The 20,192-nt window shown below is 41.1% G+C and overlaps 2 protein-coding genes across 8 annotated transcripts in view; both read right to left on the bottom strand.

Annotated features, from left to right (window-relative positions):
* The window catches only part of usta (uronyl 2-sulfotransferase a), a 57,498-nt gene extending 56,850 nt beyond the window's left edge, over window positions 1–648 (bottom strand). For both annotated transcript variants that reach the window (XM_085431885.1, XM_085431884.1), the window contains exon 1: window positions 110–648. In XM_085431885.1, the coding sequence (XP_085288011.1) occupies window positions 110–338 (229 nt within the window). In that variant the 5' untranslated portion in view covers window positions 339–648. The remainder of the gene's footprint in view (window positions 1–109) is intronic.
* Window positions 649–6,248: 5,600 nt separating this feature from the next.
* Window positions 6,249–20,192, bottom strand: part of sash1a (SAM and SH3 domain containing 1a) — a 201,308-nt gene continuing 187,364 nt past the window's right edge. For all 6 annotated transcript variants that reach the window (XM_085431890.1, XM_085431889.1, XM_085431892.1 and 3 more), the window contains 6 exons: window positions 19,045–19,254; window positions 16,851–17,001; window positions 15,894–16,022; window positions 10,819–11,837; window positions 9,281–9,412; window positions 6,249–8,897 (listed from right to left, as the gene is read on the bottom strand). In XM_085431890.1, the coding sequence (XP_085288016.1) occupies window positions 8,637–8,897; window positions 9,281–9,412; window positions 10,819–11,837; window positions 15,894–16,022; window positions 16,851–17,001; window positions 19,045–19,254 (1,902 nt within the window). In that variant the 3' untranslated portion in view covers window positions 6,249–8,636. The remainder of the gene's footprint in view (window positions 8,898–9,280; window positions 9,413–10,818; window positions 11,838–15,893; window positions 16,023–16,850; window positions 17,002–19,044; window positions 19,255–20,192) is intronic.

A 20,192-nucleotide genomic window follows, 5' to 3' on the forward strand; every position in this document is an offset into this window, starting at 1 on the left:
TAATAACTCCTACCGATAAAAAAAATGTCCAGACGCGGAGAGCAACTTCTTACTATTATTTTGATAACGACCTTCAGGAAGGAGGGTTTTTTTAAGGAAAAGTTCTTACCGAGATACTGTCTGATGTCTAGCAGGATTTTAGGAGGTCCTCCGTTCAGCTGGTAAAATAGGGAGCCGAAACAGAAGAGAAACAGCGTAGCCATGCAGACCCCATAACCTCGGAGAGAAAATCGCAACGGTAAAACAGAGAGTAAGCTGTACTTTCTGCTGTTTCGCTCTCTAATGTGGTTGGTAGACTGGCTATGGCTGTGAAGGGCACTGCTGTTGAAATTCTTCATCCTCTTCTCCTCACAAAGCGCTGCGGAAAGTCACCCATTCGCATGCGGAAAGTGAAACTTGTCGCTTTGAGATCATTTGAGTGAGACGGACAGTTAACTGGAGACGCGCTGGCACCCAGATCTTCTCCGCTGCTGGAGCCACGGGGCTGTTTTTTGCGTACAGCGTTTCGCTTCTGCTCGCTCCTGCTCGCTGGATGACTGCTCCTTCCTTCCGTCCTCCCAGCCGAGTTAAGGGTCCATCCTTCTGCTCAGAGTCTGGGTGTCAGATTACTAAACGTGGAAATCAGAAAAACTTCCACTTCACACAGGATTTGGTTTGGATTGCAGTGCGTAAAACAGCGTCGCCTAAAGGCCAGGGAGCGGACTCTCATATGATATCGGTGGAAACGAGTCAATTATCATGCAGCAGCTTTTTTTAAAAAAAATAATCGTAGTTCTGTAATTTGTGTTTACAGAAAATTTTGAAAAAAAAAAGGCTTTAAAAAACAGACGGAAAAGTTTATATTCTCTGATAAAACGGTCATTACTCGGAAAAAGCTTAAAATTGTCTTATCACCAAATGAAAAGGAAGTATTTGTCTGATAAATGTTAAAAAGAAGCTACCGAGTAAGTTTATCTGCTCACCCCTCGTGTGTGTGTATGTCGTAACTTTCTCTTTCCCCCTCAGGCCTGTTGTTAGAAGCTTTGCTTTCCACAGCACAGCCAGAACCCACCATTACACTACACCTGTACTTAGGAGGCCATTCAAAACAGTAACTATTTCCTTGACAGCTACACAGGAGCTGTGACAACAATTTGACTCCACAGGGCAAATGTAATAAAGAGGAATAGAGAAAAAACTGTGCGCACACTGAAATGAACAGCATAATGCAAGCTAGACACAAAAATAAGGAATTTAGTCAAAATCTGCCATACAGCACAGAAGTTTATTTCATGGTACTACAGTATGGAAAGCACTGAGGACACCACAGTACCTCAGGCGTAGTCTAATTAGAATTACTGGACATGGCTCCAAAAGTCTTCTCCTTTTGATGTGTTTCAAGTCTCACATGCACCAAGAGGAAGCTCATAGTCTGCAAGGCCACTGCGAATGTTTCAGATGTTGGTCATTTAGATGTGTTTACTTTTAAGCCATCTTAACTTTAAAAGACTACTATGAAGATACTATAAAGATATTACTGACCAACTCTGTGTTGGTCAGTAATATCTTTGGACTGTAGTACTACTGACGTTTCTTTGAGTTTGCGCTTTAACATAGATGCACTGTGCATCTGCGAACCAAGCTGTGACTCCTCAAAGATTTGTGTGAACTATACAGATTAGTAAAAGCTTGAAAAATACCAAGAGGAACAGAAAATGAACTTCAGTTTTGCACACCAAACCTTGTGGTGGTGGAGTTATTTAAATCAATATCGACCTCTTTTATGGGATAAACGGTGCAAACAAATTTAATGATGGATTAAAGTATTGCATTGTCTTCAATGTATCACTGTGTTTTGTAGAATCTTGGGATAATGAGGACACCTCTCAGTCTCATGGGACTAAATTTGCTGGTGGTTCCTGCTTTTGATGAAGTCCACAATGATCCAGTCACACTCGTTGGTCACTTTATTATGTAAACCTTGCTAATACTGACTTGCACCCCTTGCACCTCCAAAGTTCAAAACACACCTCAGAGATTTTGGTCTATACTGGCATGAGGAAATCACACATCTGATTTCGTCATGTCAGTTCTCAGTCATCCAGGTCGTGGTAGTCTAAGGAGCTTGGAAAGAAAGCGACTGGACCTTTTGAAGTTTCTTGAACTTTCAAAAAACTTAAAGACGAGTTGCTTTCTTTCCAAGCTCCTAGAATAGCACAGTTGCAGACATGCCAGCTACACATCCATCATGTGAATCCTCCATTCCACCACATTCCAAAGGTGATCTACTGGATTTAGATCTCATAACTGTGGAGGCCATTAGAGTGAAGTGAACTCATTCTCATGTTCAAGAAACCAGTTTAAGATGATTTGAACCATCACATATTTTTGATCTTGTCCATCTTGAAGGAAATGCTTGTTTAGCTGCGTTTTCACTCCGAAGAAAGATAGATATGAGCCGAGATAAAAGCCATGCAAGTAAAATCGACTCCCAAATGACGCATGCAGTCATCGACAGGGATGGGGGGGGACACATAACCAAACCGGGGTTTACACTCTGCTCTTTATCCATTTGTGACTCCTCAACATGAATAAGACTGGAAAACCTCAGTGCGCTTTCGCTGTCAACAGCTGCACTGCAACAAAGGCTAGACAGACTGCCTGCAGAACAAATTTGCTTTGGATCTTGTTGTCATGAGCTGTTGTGTGTATAGTTTTTGAAATGAGGCATTATGAGCCAGACAAAAGACACTGTTTCTAAGCTCCTTGTCTTTACAGAGTTCTGCCAACTGAGCCTTTGGCATTATAGTATCTACATGAGGTTATTCAGATCTGCCAATTCCAAACATGATAACAGATCATCTCTTGCCTCTTTATTAGTTTTCTGTGGCACAAGCAAGTTCTCTAAAAACAAAATGCGCTCAGTACAGTGCAAGTCTTGGGTCTTTGGTTTTTTTAGGTTATTGTTTTAATATATATTTAAAACAGATCTCAACAGTCCAGCACACAGGCCCAAAGCCAGTGTATAGCTTACACATAGCTTTCCACTACTTTGCCTTTGTGGGTACAGCTGTATAGTTGCAATGAGCAGGCCACAGTCATTGCAAGAAACAGTTTATTATATTTCAGAATGACAAATAGTTATGGACATTGCTTTTGTTGTTTCAATACACAGGCAAATCTGTATGGACAATCATTAGGTAGATGAAAACCAAATAAAATTATTTGTACACATATTTTACAATACATACTGTCGCTCCTTACTGGCTAAAGCAATATGCATTACGCAGGAAGGTATTGCTATTCATATAATACAGCTAATTACAAGATGACATGAAAAATAAAAACAAAAAATAAGTTATTTAAATATCAATTACATATACAGACTGTGCAACTTCTGCTAAGCATTTCATATATGTAATTAAGAATTTAGTAAACAATAACGTGGCGCACAGCGTGACGTGGAAAAGGCACATACCTTTAACGTTGCGTGACGAACTCAGTATTCCTCATCCACACATAAACCCAAAAAAGGAGTTTTAAAAAAATCTCTGTTTTCGTTGATTCCAAACGCCGTTTACGTGTGGACGAAACAGCTGCGTTTTCAAAATCACCCGTGTACGTGCGGACGCAGCGTAAAAGAGTTAGTAGTTTACTACCTGCAGATTACTTGTATTTGCTTAATTGTTTACTAAATGTTTGAGGTGTGAAAAAAACCGCAATGGAGCAAAATATGGGTGTGTGTGGTTGGAGGATGTGTGTGTGTGTGTGTGCGTGCGCGCGGGGGGTGGGGGGATATTTGTCTTGTAAAACGAAGGGGGGCCCAGCAAAAAAAGTTTGGGAACCACTGGATCAAAGTATTGCATTTTCTTCAATGTATCACTGTGTTTTGTAGAATCTTGAGATAATGAGGACACCTCTCAGTCTCATGGGACTAAATTTGCTGGTGGTTCCTGCTTTTGATGAAGTCCACAATGATCCAGTCACACTCGTTGGTCACTTTATTATGTAAACCTTGCTAATACTGACTTGCACCCCTTGCACCTCCAAAGTTCAAAACACACCTCAGAGATTTTGGTCTATACTGGCATGAGGAAATCACACATCTGATTTCTTCATGTCAGTTCTCAGTCATCCAGGTCGTGGTAGTCTAAGGAGCTTGGAAAGAAAGCGACTGGACCTTTTGAAGTTTCTTGAACTTTCAAAAAACTTAAAGACGAGTTGCTTTCTTTCCAAGCTCCTAGAATAGCACAGTTGCAGACATGCCAGCTACACATCCATCATGTGAATCCTCCATTCCACCACATTCCAAAGGTGATCTACTGGATTTAGATCTTGTGACTGTGGAGGCCATTAGAGTGAAGTGAACTCATTCTCATGTTCAAGAAACCAGTTTAAGATGATTTGAGCTTCGTGTAATAGCATGTTACCATGCTGGAAGTAGCCATCAGAAGATGGGTACGCTGTGGTGAGTAATGATACTCATGTCGGCTGTGGCTTTTAAAGAATGCTAAAATAGTACCAAAAGGCTCAAAGAGTGCCAAGGAAGTATTCCCTACACCAGGGGTGGGGAACTCCAGGCCTCAAGGGGCTGGTGTCCTGCAGGTTTTAGATATCACCCTGGGTCAACACACCTGAATCAAATCATTAGTTTATTACCAGGTCTCTGAAGAACTTCAAGACATGCTGAGGAGGTAATTTAACCATTTAATCCAGCTGTGTTGGATCAAGGACACATCTAAAACCTGCAGGACACCAGCCCCTTGAGGCCTGGAGTTCCCCTGCCCTACACCATTACACCACCAGCAGCAGCCTGAACTGTTGATACAAGGCATGACGGAGCTATGGTTTTATGTTTACTTTAAATCAAGAATCATCAGATCAGCCAATTTTTGGTGAACGTGTGTGAATTGTGGCCTGGATTTCTTGATCTTAGCTGACAGAAATGACACTCAGTTGGTCTTACACATGTTGTCTGTTCAGAGATGGTCTTCTGCACTTTAACAGTTTCTACTTATCAGCCCAAAGCAGTCTGGCTATCCTCTGACCTAAACAAGACATTTTTACCCAGAGAACTCTGCTCACCGGATATTTTCTATTATTAGGACCTATTGATGGTTATGTGAAAAAATCCCAGTAGAGCAGCAATTTCTGAATACTGCACACCTAAATACATTGATATGCTGACGCATAAGTGCATGGTTAGATGTGTACCTAATAAAATGGCCAATGAGGTATGGTGGATTGTTCTATCAAGAATCCCTCAGGATCTTAGGGAGCTTTCATTATAGGCTGTGGCAAGATGAAGTTATACAGCATCCATTCAAAAGCTTGGAAAGAGAAGTGATTCAGAATAATGGCAAATCAGCTAAAGCAGACAAGGTTCACTGTAAACCTTTCCCCCTGAAATATGTCAGTTTCAATGAGCAGTGGTTCTTTCTGACATTGAGTCGGGTAGGCATAAAGTATAACTATAAGACTATAAAACTATAAGAGATTGTTGAACTGTTGCTGCTTATTTGTTGGAGGGTTTCTTTTGCAGCCATCACATATTTTTGATCTTATCCATCTTGAAGGAAATGCTTGTTTAGCTGCGTTTTCACTCCGAAGAAAGATAGACATGAGCCGAGATGACTGCCATGCAAGTAAAATCGACTCCCAAATGACGCATGCAGTCATCGACAGGGATGGGGGGGGGGGGACATATAACCAAACTGGGGTTTACACTCTGCTCTTTATCCATTTGTGACTCCTCAACACGAATAAGACTGGAAAACCTCAGTGCGCTTTCGCTGTCAACAGCTGCACTGCAACAAAGGCTAGACAGACTGCCTGCAGAACAAATTTGCTTTGGATCTTGTTGTCATGAGCTGATGTGTGTATAGTTTTTGAAATGAGGCATTATGAGCCAGACAAAAGACACTGTTTCTAAGCTCCTTGTCTTTACAGAGTTCTGCCAACTGAGCCTTTGGCATTATAGTATCTACATGAGGTTATTCAGATCTGCCAATTCCAAACATGATAACAGATCATCTCTTGCCTCTTTATTAGTTTTCTGTGGCACAAGCAAGTTCTCTAAAAACAAAATGCGCTCAGTACAGTGCAAGTCTTGGGTCTTTGGCTTTTTTAGGTTATTGTTTTAATATATAGTTAAAACAGATCTCAACAGTCCAGCACACAGGCCCAAAGCCAGTGTATAGCTTACACATAGCTTTCCACTACTTTGCCTTTGTGGGTACAGCTGTATAGTTGCAATGAGCAGGCCACAGTCATTGCAAGAAACAGTTTATTATATTTCAGAATGACAAATAGTTATGGACATTGCTTTTGTTGTTTCAATACACAGGCAAATCTGTATGGACAATCATTAGGTAGATGAAAACCAAATAAAATTATTTGTACACATATTTTACAATACATACTGTCGCTCCTTACTGGCTAAAGCAATATGCATTACGCAGGAAGGTATTGCTATTCATATAATACAGCTAATTACAAGATGACATGAAAAAAAAAAAGCAAAAAATAAGTTATTTAAATATCAATTACATATACAGAATGTGCAACTTCTGCTAAGCATTTCATATATGTAATTAAGAATTTAGGTTGCAAAACAAACTGGAAGTGAGTAACTGGAACTCAGTTGAATTAAACTTGGCATTGGGAACTCAATACTACATTAAAATACCAGCATAACCCCTTTGAAACTCTTTACATTACCTGACAAAGTTGTCCATTAATGGACCTGTGAACAAAATGTAGCCAATTTTTGCCTATAAAACAGTTAGACCATCTAAAGTGCATTTACAGTGTCAGTATTTTCAATCTTTACAAAACACTTTTCGGGTCTTCTACTAACGACCCCCTCTCCTCACTTAGCCCAGAGCACCACTTTGATTGAGAGGAAAAAAGGCATCGTATATCCATCGATCCATCTGCCTGCCAAGTGCCCACTGCAAAACATAACCTCTAAATTTTGGAGTAACTGTTGTTCAGAATTTCGATTAATGAAATGAAGTAAGTCATCAGCTTGATTCTGGCTACAAAAGTTATAACTGTTAGAAATAAAAAGGGAGGGAGAGAAATAATATTTATTTGTTCAGTTTCATTTAGCGTGCGCAAACGAAAGACTAATGAGATTCTGGATAGTTTCAGTTGTGTTTTTGATCCCAAGATTCCCTCCCCCCTCAGGCCGACCTCGCTCAGCATTTCCCTGAATTTTAAAACTTGTTTTTCTGAACACGGAGGTCAGCTTTTCACCTGATGTGATAGCTTGCATCGACCATTCCTTTTAACTGTTTGACAACTCATACTAGCATTGATTTGAAGAAAAGAAAATACATCCCACACAGCTTATTGTTCTGCTATGATTTAAATTCCTCAACGCTGCAGCCATTGTCGACAGTCCAGTAAATTCGGGACCTGACAGCCCAGACGTCAGCTGTGTCTTCGTGCTTCCCGGTTCCATAACCCCTCTGTAACGCGTACAGTCAGTGTGTTTTAATATGGTCCAGAGATGTTCAGCAAGCAATGGTCATGCCTGTGGCAAGCCTGTGGTGTTGTGGTATTAGCCTGGCTTCACTGGAATGAACACTTCAATCACTTAGAAACATGTTCTGGGCTCCACATCCATGTATATCAGTGAAATGATCTAGTTGAGAATGCATGTATAATATGTATAGTATAGGATATATGCCACAGTTCAGTCTCAGTCTTTGTAGCTCCTCAATCATAATGGTAAGGCAACTTAAAAGGTCCGTTGACACACCAGGGAATGTATTATTTCAGCGAGAGGTGATTGTAAATTCTACAGCAAAACAGAGCTTTCTTTAAGACGTTATATAAGAGCAAAGTGCCCATCCAGGATATTGTTGTGAAAGGGTAAAGTATAAAATACAGAACTATAAAATGACAGGGTGGGCTCGAAGTAAGCCCGCAACGATCAAAATGCAAAACACAAATTTTAACACGAGTCATTTTGAAATTAAGATGTGCACTATGCTACAATATATAAGCATGACACAAAATAAGCCACCTCGAAGCCATTGTTTGGTGTGTGTATTTAGTCGATTAACAGTCCAGATATTAAATGTGTCGCGTCATCGTGAAACTATTAGTGGGAAGCAAACATCGAATTATGTCGCTTTGGCTGAGCTACTTCCTTAAATGACCCTCAGATTAAGTTGCCTCTGCCACACGACAGATGAAAAATGAAGCACTTATGAAATATGCAGAAAATAGTCTTTCTTGGTTTTCTTTTTTAAAAAAAAATCCATCCTTAAAAAAAAAAAAAAAACCCTGTGTGCTATCATCCTTAAAGGCAGATCCAAGTCTTTATTTTAAGACTTTGGGAGATGTCTTCAGAATGGAAGTCATCCCACACAGTGAGTCTACAGTCTTTTTTGTCTTTTTTCTTTTAAAGGCATCTGATATCTTGTCTTGGCTGTTTGGAGGAACTCCTCGATGTCGTAAACATTTGGAAAAAAGACAGCGTGATAAAAGAGAAGGGAAAAAAAAAATCAGAGAGCAGGATATGTCTTTAACATGTGCGAGAAGAAACGCTGTAGTGCCGTGAGGGCCAATTTACCCAAGGCCACCTACTGACCACGAGATGGTGCGGATCAGTGAGTTGATGAGACTCGACTCCACCAGCATGATTACGACTGAACCTCTCTGTGTGCGTGGACCGATCGCGCCTCACAGATCAGGCGGCGGACGTGACGTTCGTCCCGCACCCCAGCTTCCCACGCACTGCTCTCGGTTAACAAGGCCACGCGGCTCAGCGTGTCAATCCCTGCTGTTGCCAGAGTTGTGGAGTACATGGGTAGGCCGATGGAGATGAGCCAATCGGAGACTGTGCTGATGTTTCCTAAGGTGGGAGGCTTTCGGCACATCTCCGTCAAACCTCCAGAGGGGATCTGAGTGACACAGTGGTTTAAAAATCATTAGTTTCACAGGATGATGGTGCATTTTGTAGGCAACTTTGGCCCGAAAGCTCTGTTTCTGAACAACTCATGAGGCTCTATTAACATCTTTAGTGCTTTTACTGTTGTTTCATAACAGTAATTACATAGCCATTCCCTTTATTATTTCCACATTTAGCTGGACCATTAGATAGCCAAACAACCGTAATTTGCACTTCACCCCAACAATGGCTTTTGGTCCTTCGAACTGACCAATTTTCCAGGCTTCATTGTTACATTTCAGAAAAGCCTCACAGCATTTATCTCACACTAAAATGCAGAAAATTGCCCAAAAGTGGACTCTATCGAAACACTCAGGATAATTATTGTTCCCTTACAGCCATGCGGTGTTGTTTACGGAGCTCTTTGACTCTGAGCTGGTCTATGGTAGACGCCACGTCTTTGACTGGCTGCTCCAGATCCTCGGAGTAACGCTGTACCAGCGGGTGGGGGATGCCGCATCGGCCGTGCTGAAGGAGGAAAGTTGTGAGAAAGACATTGAATATGGCTAGGAGAGAACAACACTTTGAAACCACTTAAAGCTAGTATCATTAAACGCCTTCTAAAATCAATAAGCAAATGCGTTCCTGTTCTTTGAAACGTCTATTCTTTCATTTGACCTTTTAGACAGCTATTCATGCAAATCACCTCCTCCCCATTTCCAACATCAGTGTCATCCAAAAGTGTCCATCTGCTCCTTCACCAGGAATGTATGAACCCCTGGGTCCTGTCCTATTTCCTACCTTCATTCAAAACTTTGCTATGCTGCTCCATCAAATCGCAAAACACTTTCATCTTCTTTCCCCCCCCCCCTACAATCTCTACTAGCCATGCCCTAACGCCCTCCTTCACTGAAATCTGTAGATACTGATTCACTCATAATCTAAATCATTCATTAAGTTACCTAACTGACTTCTGACAGCCAGAGTGAAGCCTCAAGGCGCACTGGCACACGTTGCTAGTAAGACAACAATGCGCCTCTCATGTCTCTGCCAGTCCACTTATGACTAACAGGAATCCAGCAGAGCTCTGCTGTGGTCGAGGGCCCCACTTCTCACCTCATCACTTGATGCCTCTGTTTGCATATGTGTTGTTTTCTTGCCAGTGCTGGGGGCTCCAACATGTTCAAGGGGCCCAGCCTGGGGTCTGGCAAGAGCCAGGAGGTTTTATAACCCCGTCTGCCTTCAGTAAGATTCAGCCCATAAACTTAACAGTCTGAACCGCATCATAGTGAGACTCAAGCCACAGTCTTTCCTTCTCAGCTCCAGCATATTTATTATTGCGCATGCACACACACACACACACACACACACCCTCACCCACCCACACTCACAAATAAATGCCTTTAGATATAAAACGGCATGCGCACACAATGAGAAACACACAGACTCTAGACTCTATTAGCGTCTATTTTTAAACCAAGTTCCAAAAGCAAGCTGCTCATGTTTTTGCCCTGAACACAAAATTATTTGGATCAGAGCTTCGGTAAAATTATGACTGAGTTAAGTTAGGCATGTTACAATGCTGAACCAAAAGACCCTGACGCCAGAAAAGTATGGCCTGAAGGTGGTTTGGATTTTTATAAATCAAATATTTTTCTTGAGCACTGAAAAGGATGTGATTCTTTTTAAAAACCAAATATCCTATCTGTGTGTGTACATCTATTTTTCAGCACAAAAACTTCTGCTTCAAGAACAAACAGTTACTGAAGGAAACCAGTTTTAAGCTTTTTAATGATTCAATGTTAAACTGTCACCCTTCATTTTAATGGTATCTGAACTGGTTATAAATTCATCTATCACCAGTGAAAGTAAAATGCAATTTGTAATGTAAAATATGAGGTAACTTTTCATGTTTTAGATGATGCTTAACTAACCTTGTCAGAGTAGGGCTCCTCGGTAAGATCAATGCCCTCACTCTGCAGCCGTTGCTCCAGGAGGGTAAAAAGATCAGGACCTATCTTGGTATGGGAAAGTTTCCTCGTAACAGCCATCTTGCCTCCAAGATCCGAGAGCCAGGGAGGGTGCACCGCTGGTGGAGTGCCGGATTCCTCGCCCATGGATGAGGCTGATGAGGTGGCACATGGACTGGCTGGAGTACTTGGGGTCTTGGGAGGCAGAGCAGGGGCACTCAGGCCAGGGCTGCGGATTATAGGGCTGCTGGGTTGAGAGCGATTGAAGGAGTGGGTAGGCGAGGCGGTAGGGGATGGCGAGGAGGGAAGGGAGAGAGGGGGGTGACGAAGGCCATTGGCTAGTCTCTCTCTAGATTTCTTTGCAGGTACAGGGGGAGGGATGGGAGGCTTTTTGGGGTGAGTCCGCATCACCCTCTCCCCACTAGCACTAGAATCAGGAGGACTTGGAGTGGGGCTGGAAAGGGGCTCTGGAGGGTTGGAGGACATTGATGTTGGACAAGAAGAGCGTAGGCGAAGCTGTGAGGGTACTGGCGGCCTATCAGCCCTTCCTTTAGGACTAACCGTTGGAGTCCCATTTTGAGCTGGAGAAACGGCGTCTCTACAGGGCTTGATGGGGCTAGTTTTGCCTGATTTGGGTATTTCCTTACTAAGCTTAAGCTCCACACTGAGATCGTTCTTCTGCTCAAAGTTCTGCAGATCTCCCAGAGAGTGGGAGCGCTTCCAGGGTCCGGTGGGCTGCGGGGGACCATCAAGGTCCTCGCAGCTGCGGCTGGCTGGGATTGGAGACCGTCTTTGGGCTTTTCGCAGCCCGAGCAGGTTGAAGCCCTTAAGGGAGGGCTTGATGAAGAAACTTTTTGGAAACTTTGTGCGCTGATTTTTGCTGTTCTGCTGAAGAGCCTCTGTAGAAAGAGTCATGGGCAGTGTTGGGTAATCTGGAGACTGGTGTCCTGCTGAAAAATGACTGGTTGCTTTCCTGCTTTTACCTGGAAAATAAAAAAAATTCTCTTAGCTTTGAACTCTAGATAGTTTCCAAGGTTTCTCCCTCTTTACAGTGAATACGTTTCTCACTCTTCCACTTCTCATGGAAAGACTTGCGCTAATATAAATACTCTATTCATGCAAATACCGTGCATGACTCAGCATGAGTGTTCTTTACTGTCTTGGCTGCCTTTCCTCCCAACTGTTTTACATTTTTATGTCTGTAAAAATTCAGCAGCTTGCACACTGCAGGACTCCAATTTGTCCATTTATTGCACCACAGACATTTGCTGTCCTCTGTGATGACTTTTTGCAAAAATGAAGAAAAATTTATTAGAGGAAAAAAATGAATTAACACCAATACTCACTTTCCTGTGGGTCTGAAAACTAAATAAAAAAAATAAAACTGATAGAAACATCATATCCTTACAACATTAGCCAGTCAAAAGCAGACAGGGCTTCTAAAGATGAGATATGAAGATAAGTGTTCTGATTCATGAACTTTTGTTGGCACTATAGAAATAACCCCAAAGAAAGCTGCCTGAACGGGGGACTTCAAAAGCCTTGGAACAAAAGTATGAAGTAACTTACCATATATCCTTTGGTTTACAGAGCAAAATGGATGAATGAAATGGATGAGAGCCATATAGTGCAACTCAACAGTGGAATGACAGGAAGGAGTTCAATAGATGAAATCCCAAGAAATGCTTCAACAGTTCTCATGTGTATCAGAAAAGTTTGTTGACTGACTACGAAGGTTAAAAAGGATGGTAAGCTATACCTTTAAATACATAATTGCATAATTATGCACATACCGTTGCATCACTCTTAATTACAATCTCTAAATTTAATTATTTCTTTAGTCAGGATACTATACTTTGCTGTGACAGCGGCACACAGATGGGAAACAGGTAACTGGCTGAACTCTGTTCTGTGACTAATTTAGCATCTTTCAGATTATAAATGAAATATAAGCTGAAAATGTGTTTGGGCATTCAGTCATTTTTGGGGGAAAATACCTTAATGGACTGCATTGATGCCCCCAAAAAGATTTGTTTAATAAAAAAAATACAGTTAAAAAAAGTTCTGTGTGCACTCATGATACACATACACACACACATTACATATTATAAATAATATTTTTAGCCAGCATTAATTAATGCATTAAAGGAGTATTTTAATAACCGAGTTATTTAATGATTGGAGGAAGATCTGCTGCATCTATACAGAGGAATCAGAATGTTAAAGAAGAGCAGACATTCAGGGCTCTACAGTGACGTTTTCCCCAAAATTATAAAGTTTAAATGACATCTGTTGGTTGGTTTTGAGTTATCTTCCATTATAAAAATTCATGCTGCCCTTTGCCAATACTCTAGATAAATAAATATTCAGAAATACTCATTAATATACAATAGCATATTAATGAATCTATTCTTTACGTTGGAAACATCCTTTAAAAGAAATGGAAGCCTTTCCCATTCCCTCTAATAGTAACTACTACCAAGTTTATTTTGATATAAAAAGTCATAAAATACCAGATAACATGCCGGATACTATTATTTACTCCTAAAAAGTATTCATTCACATTTTTCTCAAAATTTACCAGATTCAGATTTAATTGTTTTAATTACGGTACTTTGCAAAAGTCTTGAGCCACCACTTTTATTTTTATATTTTGCCCTGAAGGAGCCAGACATTCTTATAGCTTTTAAAAATGGCCTTGAGCAATAGCTCTCCAGATTTTGGGGCATATTTTTTCTTTGGACATTGACTGCTTTTTCAATACCTGACCAGGTTCAGATTTTTTTTGAGTTTAGTGAGTCAGACGAGCACAAAAAGGCACCCGACTCAAAGCATGAACTAGTGTTGTGTCTACACATAACTGACAACTGAGAAAGAACCAATTTTAAACGGGCCTGTGTAAATGTTTTGCAGATTCAACAGGAACTTCAAAGATAAAAGTTTGATAGGCAGGAAATCAAATGTATCTCAGCATTGAATGCAGTGTGTCCTTAAAAATAAGGAAACCGGACAAGTGGAAGACACAAGAAGTGGTAGGCCCAAAAGAATATGTACAGCAGATGAATAGCATCTGAAACTCATGTCCTTAAGATATCCAGCAAAGACCCGACACAGGAACTAAGAGATGCATCAGGGATCTTGTCAAAAATGATGGAACTATGAATGGTTAAAAGTACTGTCAGGTTTAGGCAACAGCTTCATTTTTCAGCATTTTAGTGATTGCAAACACACCCAATGAAACGCTATCAATCATGGATTGGCATCCCCAGAGCCCAGACCTTAACATTACTGAAGCAGTGTGGGATCATCTTAACAAGACTGGAACAAAAGGCAGCGAACATCCAAAGAAGAGCTTTTAATGTCTTTCAAGAAGGCTGGAGAACTATTGAAGACTGACAGTAATGACAGGAACAGCTTGTCTAAGAGAGTTCAGGCTGTGTTTAAGAATAAAAGCAGCCATATCAAATTCACTTTAAAGCTTTTTAGAATTATATAAGGCAAAAACTGTATTTCCACATATGTTTGCACATATTTCTATAAATCACAGCATCTATTTCCTGGCAAAATATTTAAAACAAAAAACAAGCGTGTGGCTCAAAACTTTAGCACAGTATTGCATGTTGCATGAGAAAATATGAAAATCTAGTATCAGGTCTAAATCTTAAATTAATAATAATAATTGCATTAGATTACACAATACTAATAATACAAAATGACTACTTTTCCCTTACTGATTTGTACCGAGAGAACAGCTGTGGAGCCCTGAAAGCACAAGAAGAAATGCAGAGTGTTTACTAATTGTTAAGGAGCTAGTTTGTGAACAGCGTTTAGAGGCATGAAAGGAAAAACAGACAAAAAAGGCGAAACAGAAATCAAACAAGCAGCACCAGAGTCCTTTTTTAATCAGAGAAGTGGTTTTATTCCACAGCTTAAATCTCTACTCTTGCAGACTGCAAGAGTAGAGATTTAAGCTTTGCTTTGCTCTTCAGCCTTAACAACATATATGTACATAAAAGGGAAACCAGTAGTTACACTGGGGCCATACAGATACAGAAAAAAAAGCAGTAATCGGTGAGTGTTTGAGCTGTTAAAATGATCCTACGTGTGGAGGAAGAATACAGTCTTTTGCAGAGACCAGTCTCAACACGTACACAATCGATTGGAAAAATAAGACCCCAAACCTCTAAGAAAAACAACAAAACTGCACTATAGTTTGAAAATGTTTTCATCCACATCATTTTAAGCACATACTGTATATGACTGTGCAATATGGTCGCTATAAACAAAACAAATAAAACAATGAATCGGTGATGATAAGATGAGCTGCTAGCTGTGATCTGACATCTGACTGTTAAATTTGTCTAAATTTCAATCGGCTGAGAGAATCAGCACTGCAAGAAAGCTCAAGCGTGCACTGGCAAACTACTCTGCAAGTTTATATCTGGATTAGAAACACTCAACAGAAATATTCTCTGAGCTCACAATCGTCTTCCTCATATCCACCTACAGGCCTTGCGCCCACAGGTGAGACAGTTGGGAAGCAGAGTCCATGAGTGGGCAGTGATTTTGTTCTCTTCAGAATGGTTTTGTGCATTGGGGAGCGCGTCCCCCTCTGTGTTCCCAGTATTGTGGGGTGGACTAGGCTTAGTGGTCTGGGGCTTGGCTCCTTCTCAGTTACAACTGGACTTAGGCACTGATGATAAAGAATGCCTATAAGATGAAAAGAGTGGTGAAGAAAGTAGAGTGCAAGCACAGTAAAAGTGTCTGAAGTGAATAAGGGCTTTGTAAAGATTGGGGGAAGGTAAGGCAGATGGAAAGATGAGCTTTTAGGAAGATGCTAATTCAAAGGAGTGACATGGTCAGGGTGTTAAGATGCAGTGCAATACAAGTGATGGAGAGAGGTGAAGGTCCAGACAGGAAAAGGGCAAAGGAGTCACTGTGGTACTAGGACTAGAGTAGAACAAGAATAGGCCTTAGTTAGCCTAATACCCAGTGGGCTTTGGGTAATGGTGGCATAAACTAAGTAAAGCAAGCGTTACCATTCTCCAGGTTCTCATTGCTCTCGTAGCACCCAGAATCCCGTGGGGAGTCTCCCACTATGCTCCGACCCTCCAGCAGCAGCTTTTCCTGGGAACCTGACATTCCACTGCGCTCTGGATCGCTGCTACCTGCTCACAGAAAGTCACAGAAAGGCAAATGATTTCCTTGTACTTTAAAGTATTATTTTCTCATAATATATACATAATACATACAGTGGTCCCTCGCTATAACACAGTTCACCTTTCACTGTTTTGCTGATTTTTTTTTTGTGCCATTTTGAATGCCTTTTTTTTTTTTTTAACAGCGCATTGTGTTCTGTGTCCTGATTGGCTGCAGACCATTGTCAATCAATCTCGTGCCGTGTCTCCTATACAGTACAGAATGCGTTCAGCTTGTCAAGTTTACATAAGTCTTCGATCGCTGGCAGTGTGACTCTGAAGTGCTGTAGTGTATGTTGTATTTAAGTTTTCTCCCCAACAAACAACAATGTCGAGGAAATGTTTTGGTTTCATTCTATAATACTGGACTTATTTTTCTACGAAGGTTTGAACTTTCAGAGTGTTTAAGCAAGAGAGAAAAGTGTGAAAATGTTCATGTCTGTCTGAGAAAACTGTATAAAGTGTGTAGTGAGGGGTTTTACAGCCTTAAAACATCTATAATAATTGGCTACTTCGCGGATTTCACCTATCGCGGGTTATTTTTAGAACGTAACTCCCGCGATAAACGAGGGACCACTTTTTAGTCACTTCCTTCAGATTTCCCTTTCCCTGTTTGGCTCCTGTAATCTGCTGCTGCATAAATCTAAATTTATATTTCAGTTTGTCAGGTTTCCTTCACTGTTATCCTAAAAACTCTGGCACACAACAATATTTTGAGGTTACATGAAGATGTCCTTATATAAAAAAACCACAATCAAAAACATAAACTCATGGAAACAGTCTAAACGGTCTACTTACTGTCATACTCCTGCAGCAGCTCCACTGCAGTGAGCAGTACAGCTCTGTGCTGAGGATCGCTGATGTTCAGTTCATCCAAGTCCTCTTCTTCCAGCAACTTGAACGTGTCCAGGTCCTCGTAGCCATTGAACAAGAAAGTGGGCATGTAATCCTATTCAAGAGAAAGCAACAAGCTAAGCTCGAGGCTGTTTAAAGACCAAATAAAATAAATGCAGCAGACTAAAGAAAAATACACTGATCTCAGTCACACGACCAGGAGCAGAAGCATAAAATTCACCAGGTTAAAAAAAACAAAAACAAAAAGAAGAACTTCTGTACAACAGATACTTTTCATCTGCTCATAATTTCCTGTCTCCATTTTTAAACTGCAGGGCAACATCTGAACTGCTATTTTGATATTTTTGGTGCCATGTAATCACATTACGCCACAGCTAATTCTGTTATGGCTGCTAATCTGTCGACACATTTTAATGTAGCGCAACTTTTGAAATGGTGAGAGATATATGAGGCCAAAAATAATAATAAACGAGCGAGCTAGCATCACCATCGTGGAGAACATGGCCACAGCTGGCTGTGACCAAAATGGCAAGCAAGATTTTGAAAAGGAAACCAACACACGTGGGAACAAGTGAGGGTTCAAAGAGTTTCATCAAAATACTTCTCAACCACAGATGTCAATGTATTACCCACCAACACAAACACACACTAAAGCAAGTCACTCAAACCACTGTGTTATCTGAAGTGACACAATGAAAGTTTTTTTGATTTTATTTTGGGATACACCCCGTGTGAGCGCAAAGTCCACTGACAGCAACACAGCGACCGCTTCCACTTTGAATATCGCTCGGTTCCACGCCTGTGCGACCCACACGTTTTTGTTGGACAAATATTGAGACCGTGTGTCATGAGCAAGACCATCAATTACAGCGCTGGAGTCCAGGGCAGAGAACTAGGTTGGTCTGTCCCGTTTCTGCTGGATGATGCGGGACTAAACAAAGGACCACCAACTAACACAAACACAGGCAGCTGGCTCCTCTCATTCACCAATTTTTTCGTGTTTTTGTGCCAGCTGAAATATGTAAACACGCTCCACATCCGAAGACTATTTGGCAGAGTCCACTGGTGGAAAACAACAGGGGTGAGGAGATTTACACTTCAGTTACAGAGAGGCCCTGTTGAAATCTGATTTTCCAGTGTAACCAAATGTTGGCCTAGAAGTTCCAAAAACACAAAGTAATACTACTACTTTGGCCTGTGACAGCTCAATTTTAGACTATTTAGTGCTTAGATAGCTTATCCTGCTGGGATGGATACTGCAACGGAGGAAAACCTGAGAAAGGCTGGAACTATAAAAGATTACTGAGGCATTCACTACAATTGATTTACATCTAGTATAAAACTGCCACTGAGGTAGCCAAAAATGATCTGAAGATAATGGATTATTTTGTCTTTTTTCCTTATTCACTAACCAACTTTCACTTTTTAGGTTTCTAGCTACTGGGCTCAAGATGACATGGCAGGCTAAAAGGAGAGATCGAGAAAAATGTTGAGCTTGAAGTTATTTCTCACGTTTTCTTTGCCATTTAAACCACCTGAAAAAATGAATGCACTGTGGTTGTATATCATGTATAACATCCGTTCCCCACTGCACAAATCTGGGAGGACATGAGCACTCTGATGCACTTATAAGAGCCAGATTCACAGCTTAGTAGCATTAATCTTTAATCTGCGGCTTGGCCACCAAATTGGAATGGGATGAAAGAGACAACACACAAAACTTCTCTCTCTATTTGGGGAAGTGAGGCCTGCTGGCTGCCCGGGTGGGAGGAAATGATATCACGCTCACAGTGATGTGTAGGTTTTGATGAAAGATGCGAACTATTTGTCGGGGTGTGGCAGTCACAGTGTGGGTGTTAATGTTTATGCGTCAGTGGCAAATCAAACATCCAAAGCTGTGCAGCCTGTAATTAGATATACTATATTTATCTCCGCTTGTCTGCAAATGTGCTTGAGATATTTGCCTAACACAATATTTTCATTTGCTTCAAAGCATTTGTTTGCTTTTACCGAAGTGCCAGATGGGTGGGCTTATTATCCAGTTAAGACAGCCGACTGATTGCAACCAGCGAACGTAACTTTTTACATTAAAGCCACTTCACTTTCAATACATGGCAAAATCTGGCTGGTAATGTACCTTGAGATCGATACGATCCAGTAGCTCCTCCACTGAAGTGGGTTTGGGTGGCCGGCCCTTCCTCCTCCTCCGAACTGGCCTTTTGGGCTTCTCCTCTTCTTCAGTCAGCACATCCACATAGATGAACTTGAAGGTGCCTACTTTGTTGTTCAGCAGGCCCATCCACGTTCCCATTGGAGGCTTGCTGATGATGTCAATCACATCCCCACGCTGGAGAAAAGATAAGTTAGCTGAGCATGACATTTTAAATTTGACCCTGAGGTTTCAAACCGCTTTGGCTGATAGAGGATTCAATGTCTCTGTGAGGGCAAGGAATATGCTGAAAGCCTATTATTACATCTGTAAATAGATTATAGTAGAAAAACTTTCAGAGTTACAAGGCAGCATACAGTATTGTGCAAAAGTCTTGAGCCATCCATCCATTGTGTGTTTTGTTCGTGCTCATTCTCATGCTGAAAATAGAGCAGATGCTTTTCTGATAAGTCAGAATAGGGCTGCAGTTTTCTGCGTGCATAATTCCATCAGTTGAGACATGATGCCAAGCACCGCCGGCTAAAATGCAGTCCCAAATCATCGCACCTTACAGATGTGCAGTGCCAGATCTTTGCTGGATTCTTTCCTATTTCTTAAAGAAACGACTTTCCGATACTGTTCATCTGCGCTAGATATTTTATTTAGTTTCACCATTTCTTGTGTCCTCCGCTTGAGGAATTTCCTCCAATTTTTTAGGGGAACACTGCACACCATGCCGGGTTATGCCAAGATAATAACGCTTTGAGAATCAGCTTGTTTGGGTAAAAATATTATTTTGTTATTATTACTGAGAGTCCGCTACAGAAATGGGAACACATTATGGGTTATTGTGACAGGCTGTTAGACTGGCTCATGCCTTGAGTTAGGAGCATTTTTATGCTCAGGTGATCGATAAGTCAGTGTTAAGTTGTAAAACAACCAACAATAACTAGACTAACACTGGACTCAAAAGGAGTGAAAAAAAACAGCCGCTCATTCTGTCCAAAGAAACACCTTCAGACAGTTTGGAGAACTATTGCCCAAGACCACTGTAAAAAATGAAAAGAAAATCTGGCTCCACAGTAGAAAAACAGAGATATGAAGGGTGGCTCAAAACTTTTGCACACTACTGTCAG

Source organism: Copadichromis virginalis, linkage group LG15, assembly GCF_057382275.1.
Source record: "Copadichromis virginalis isolate Kocher_CV1m ecotype Utaka linkage group LG15, C_Virginalis_male_GT1.1, whole genome shotgun sequence".
NCBI lineage: Eukaryota > Metazoa > Chordata > Actinopteri > Cichliformes > Cichlidae > Copadichromis > Copadichromis virginalis.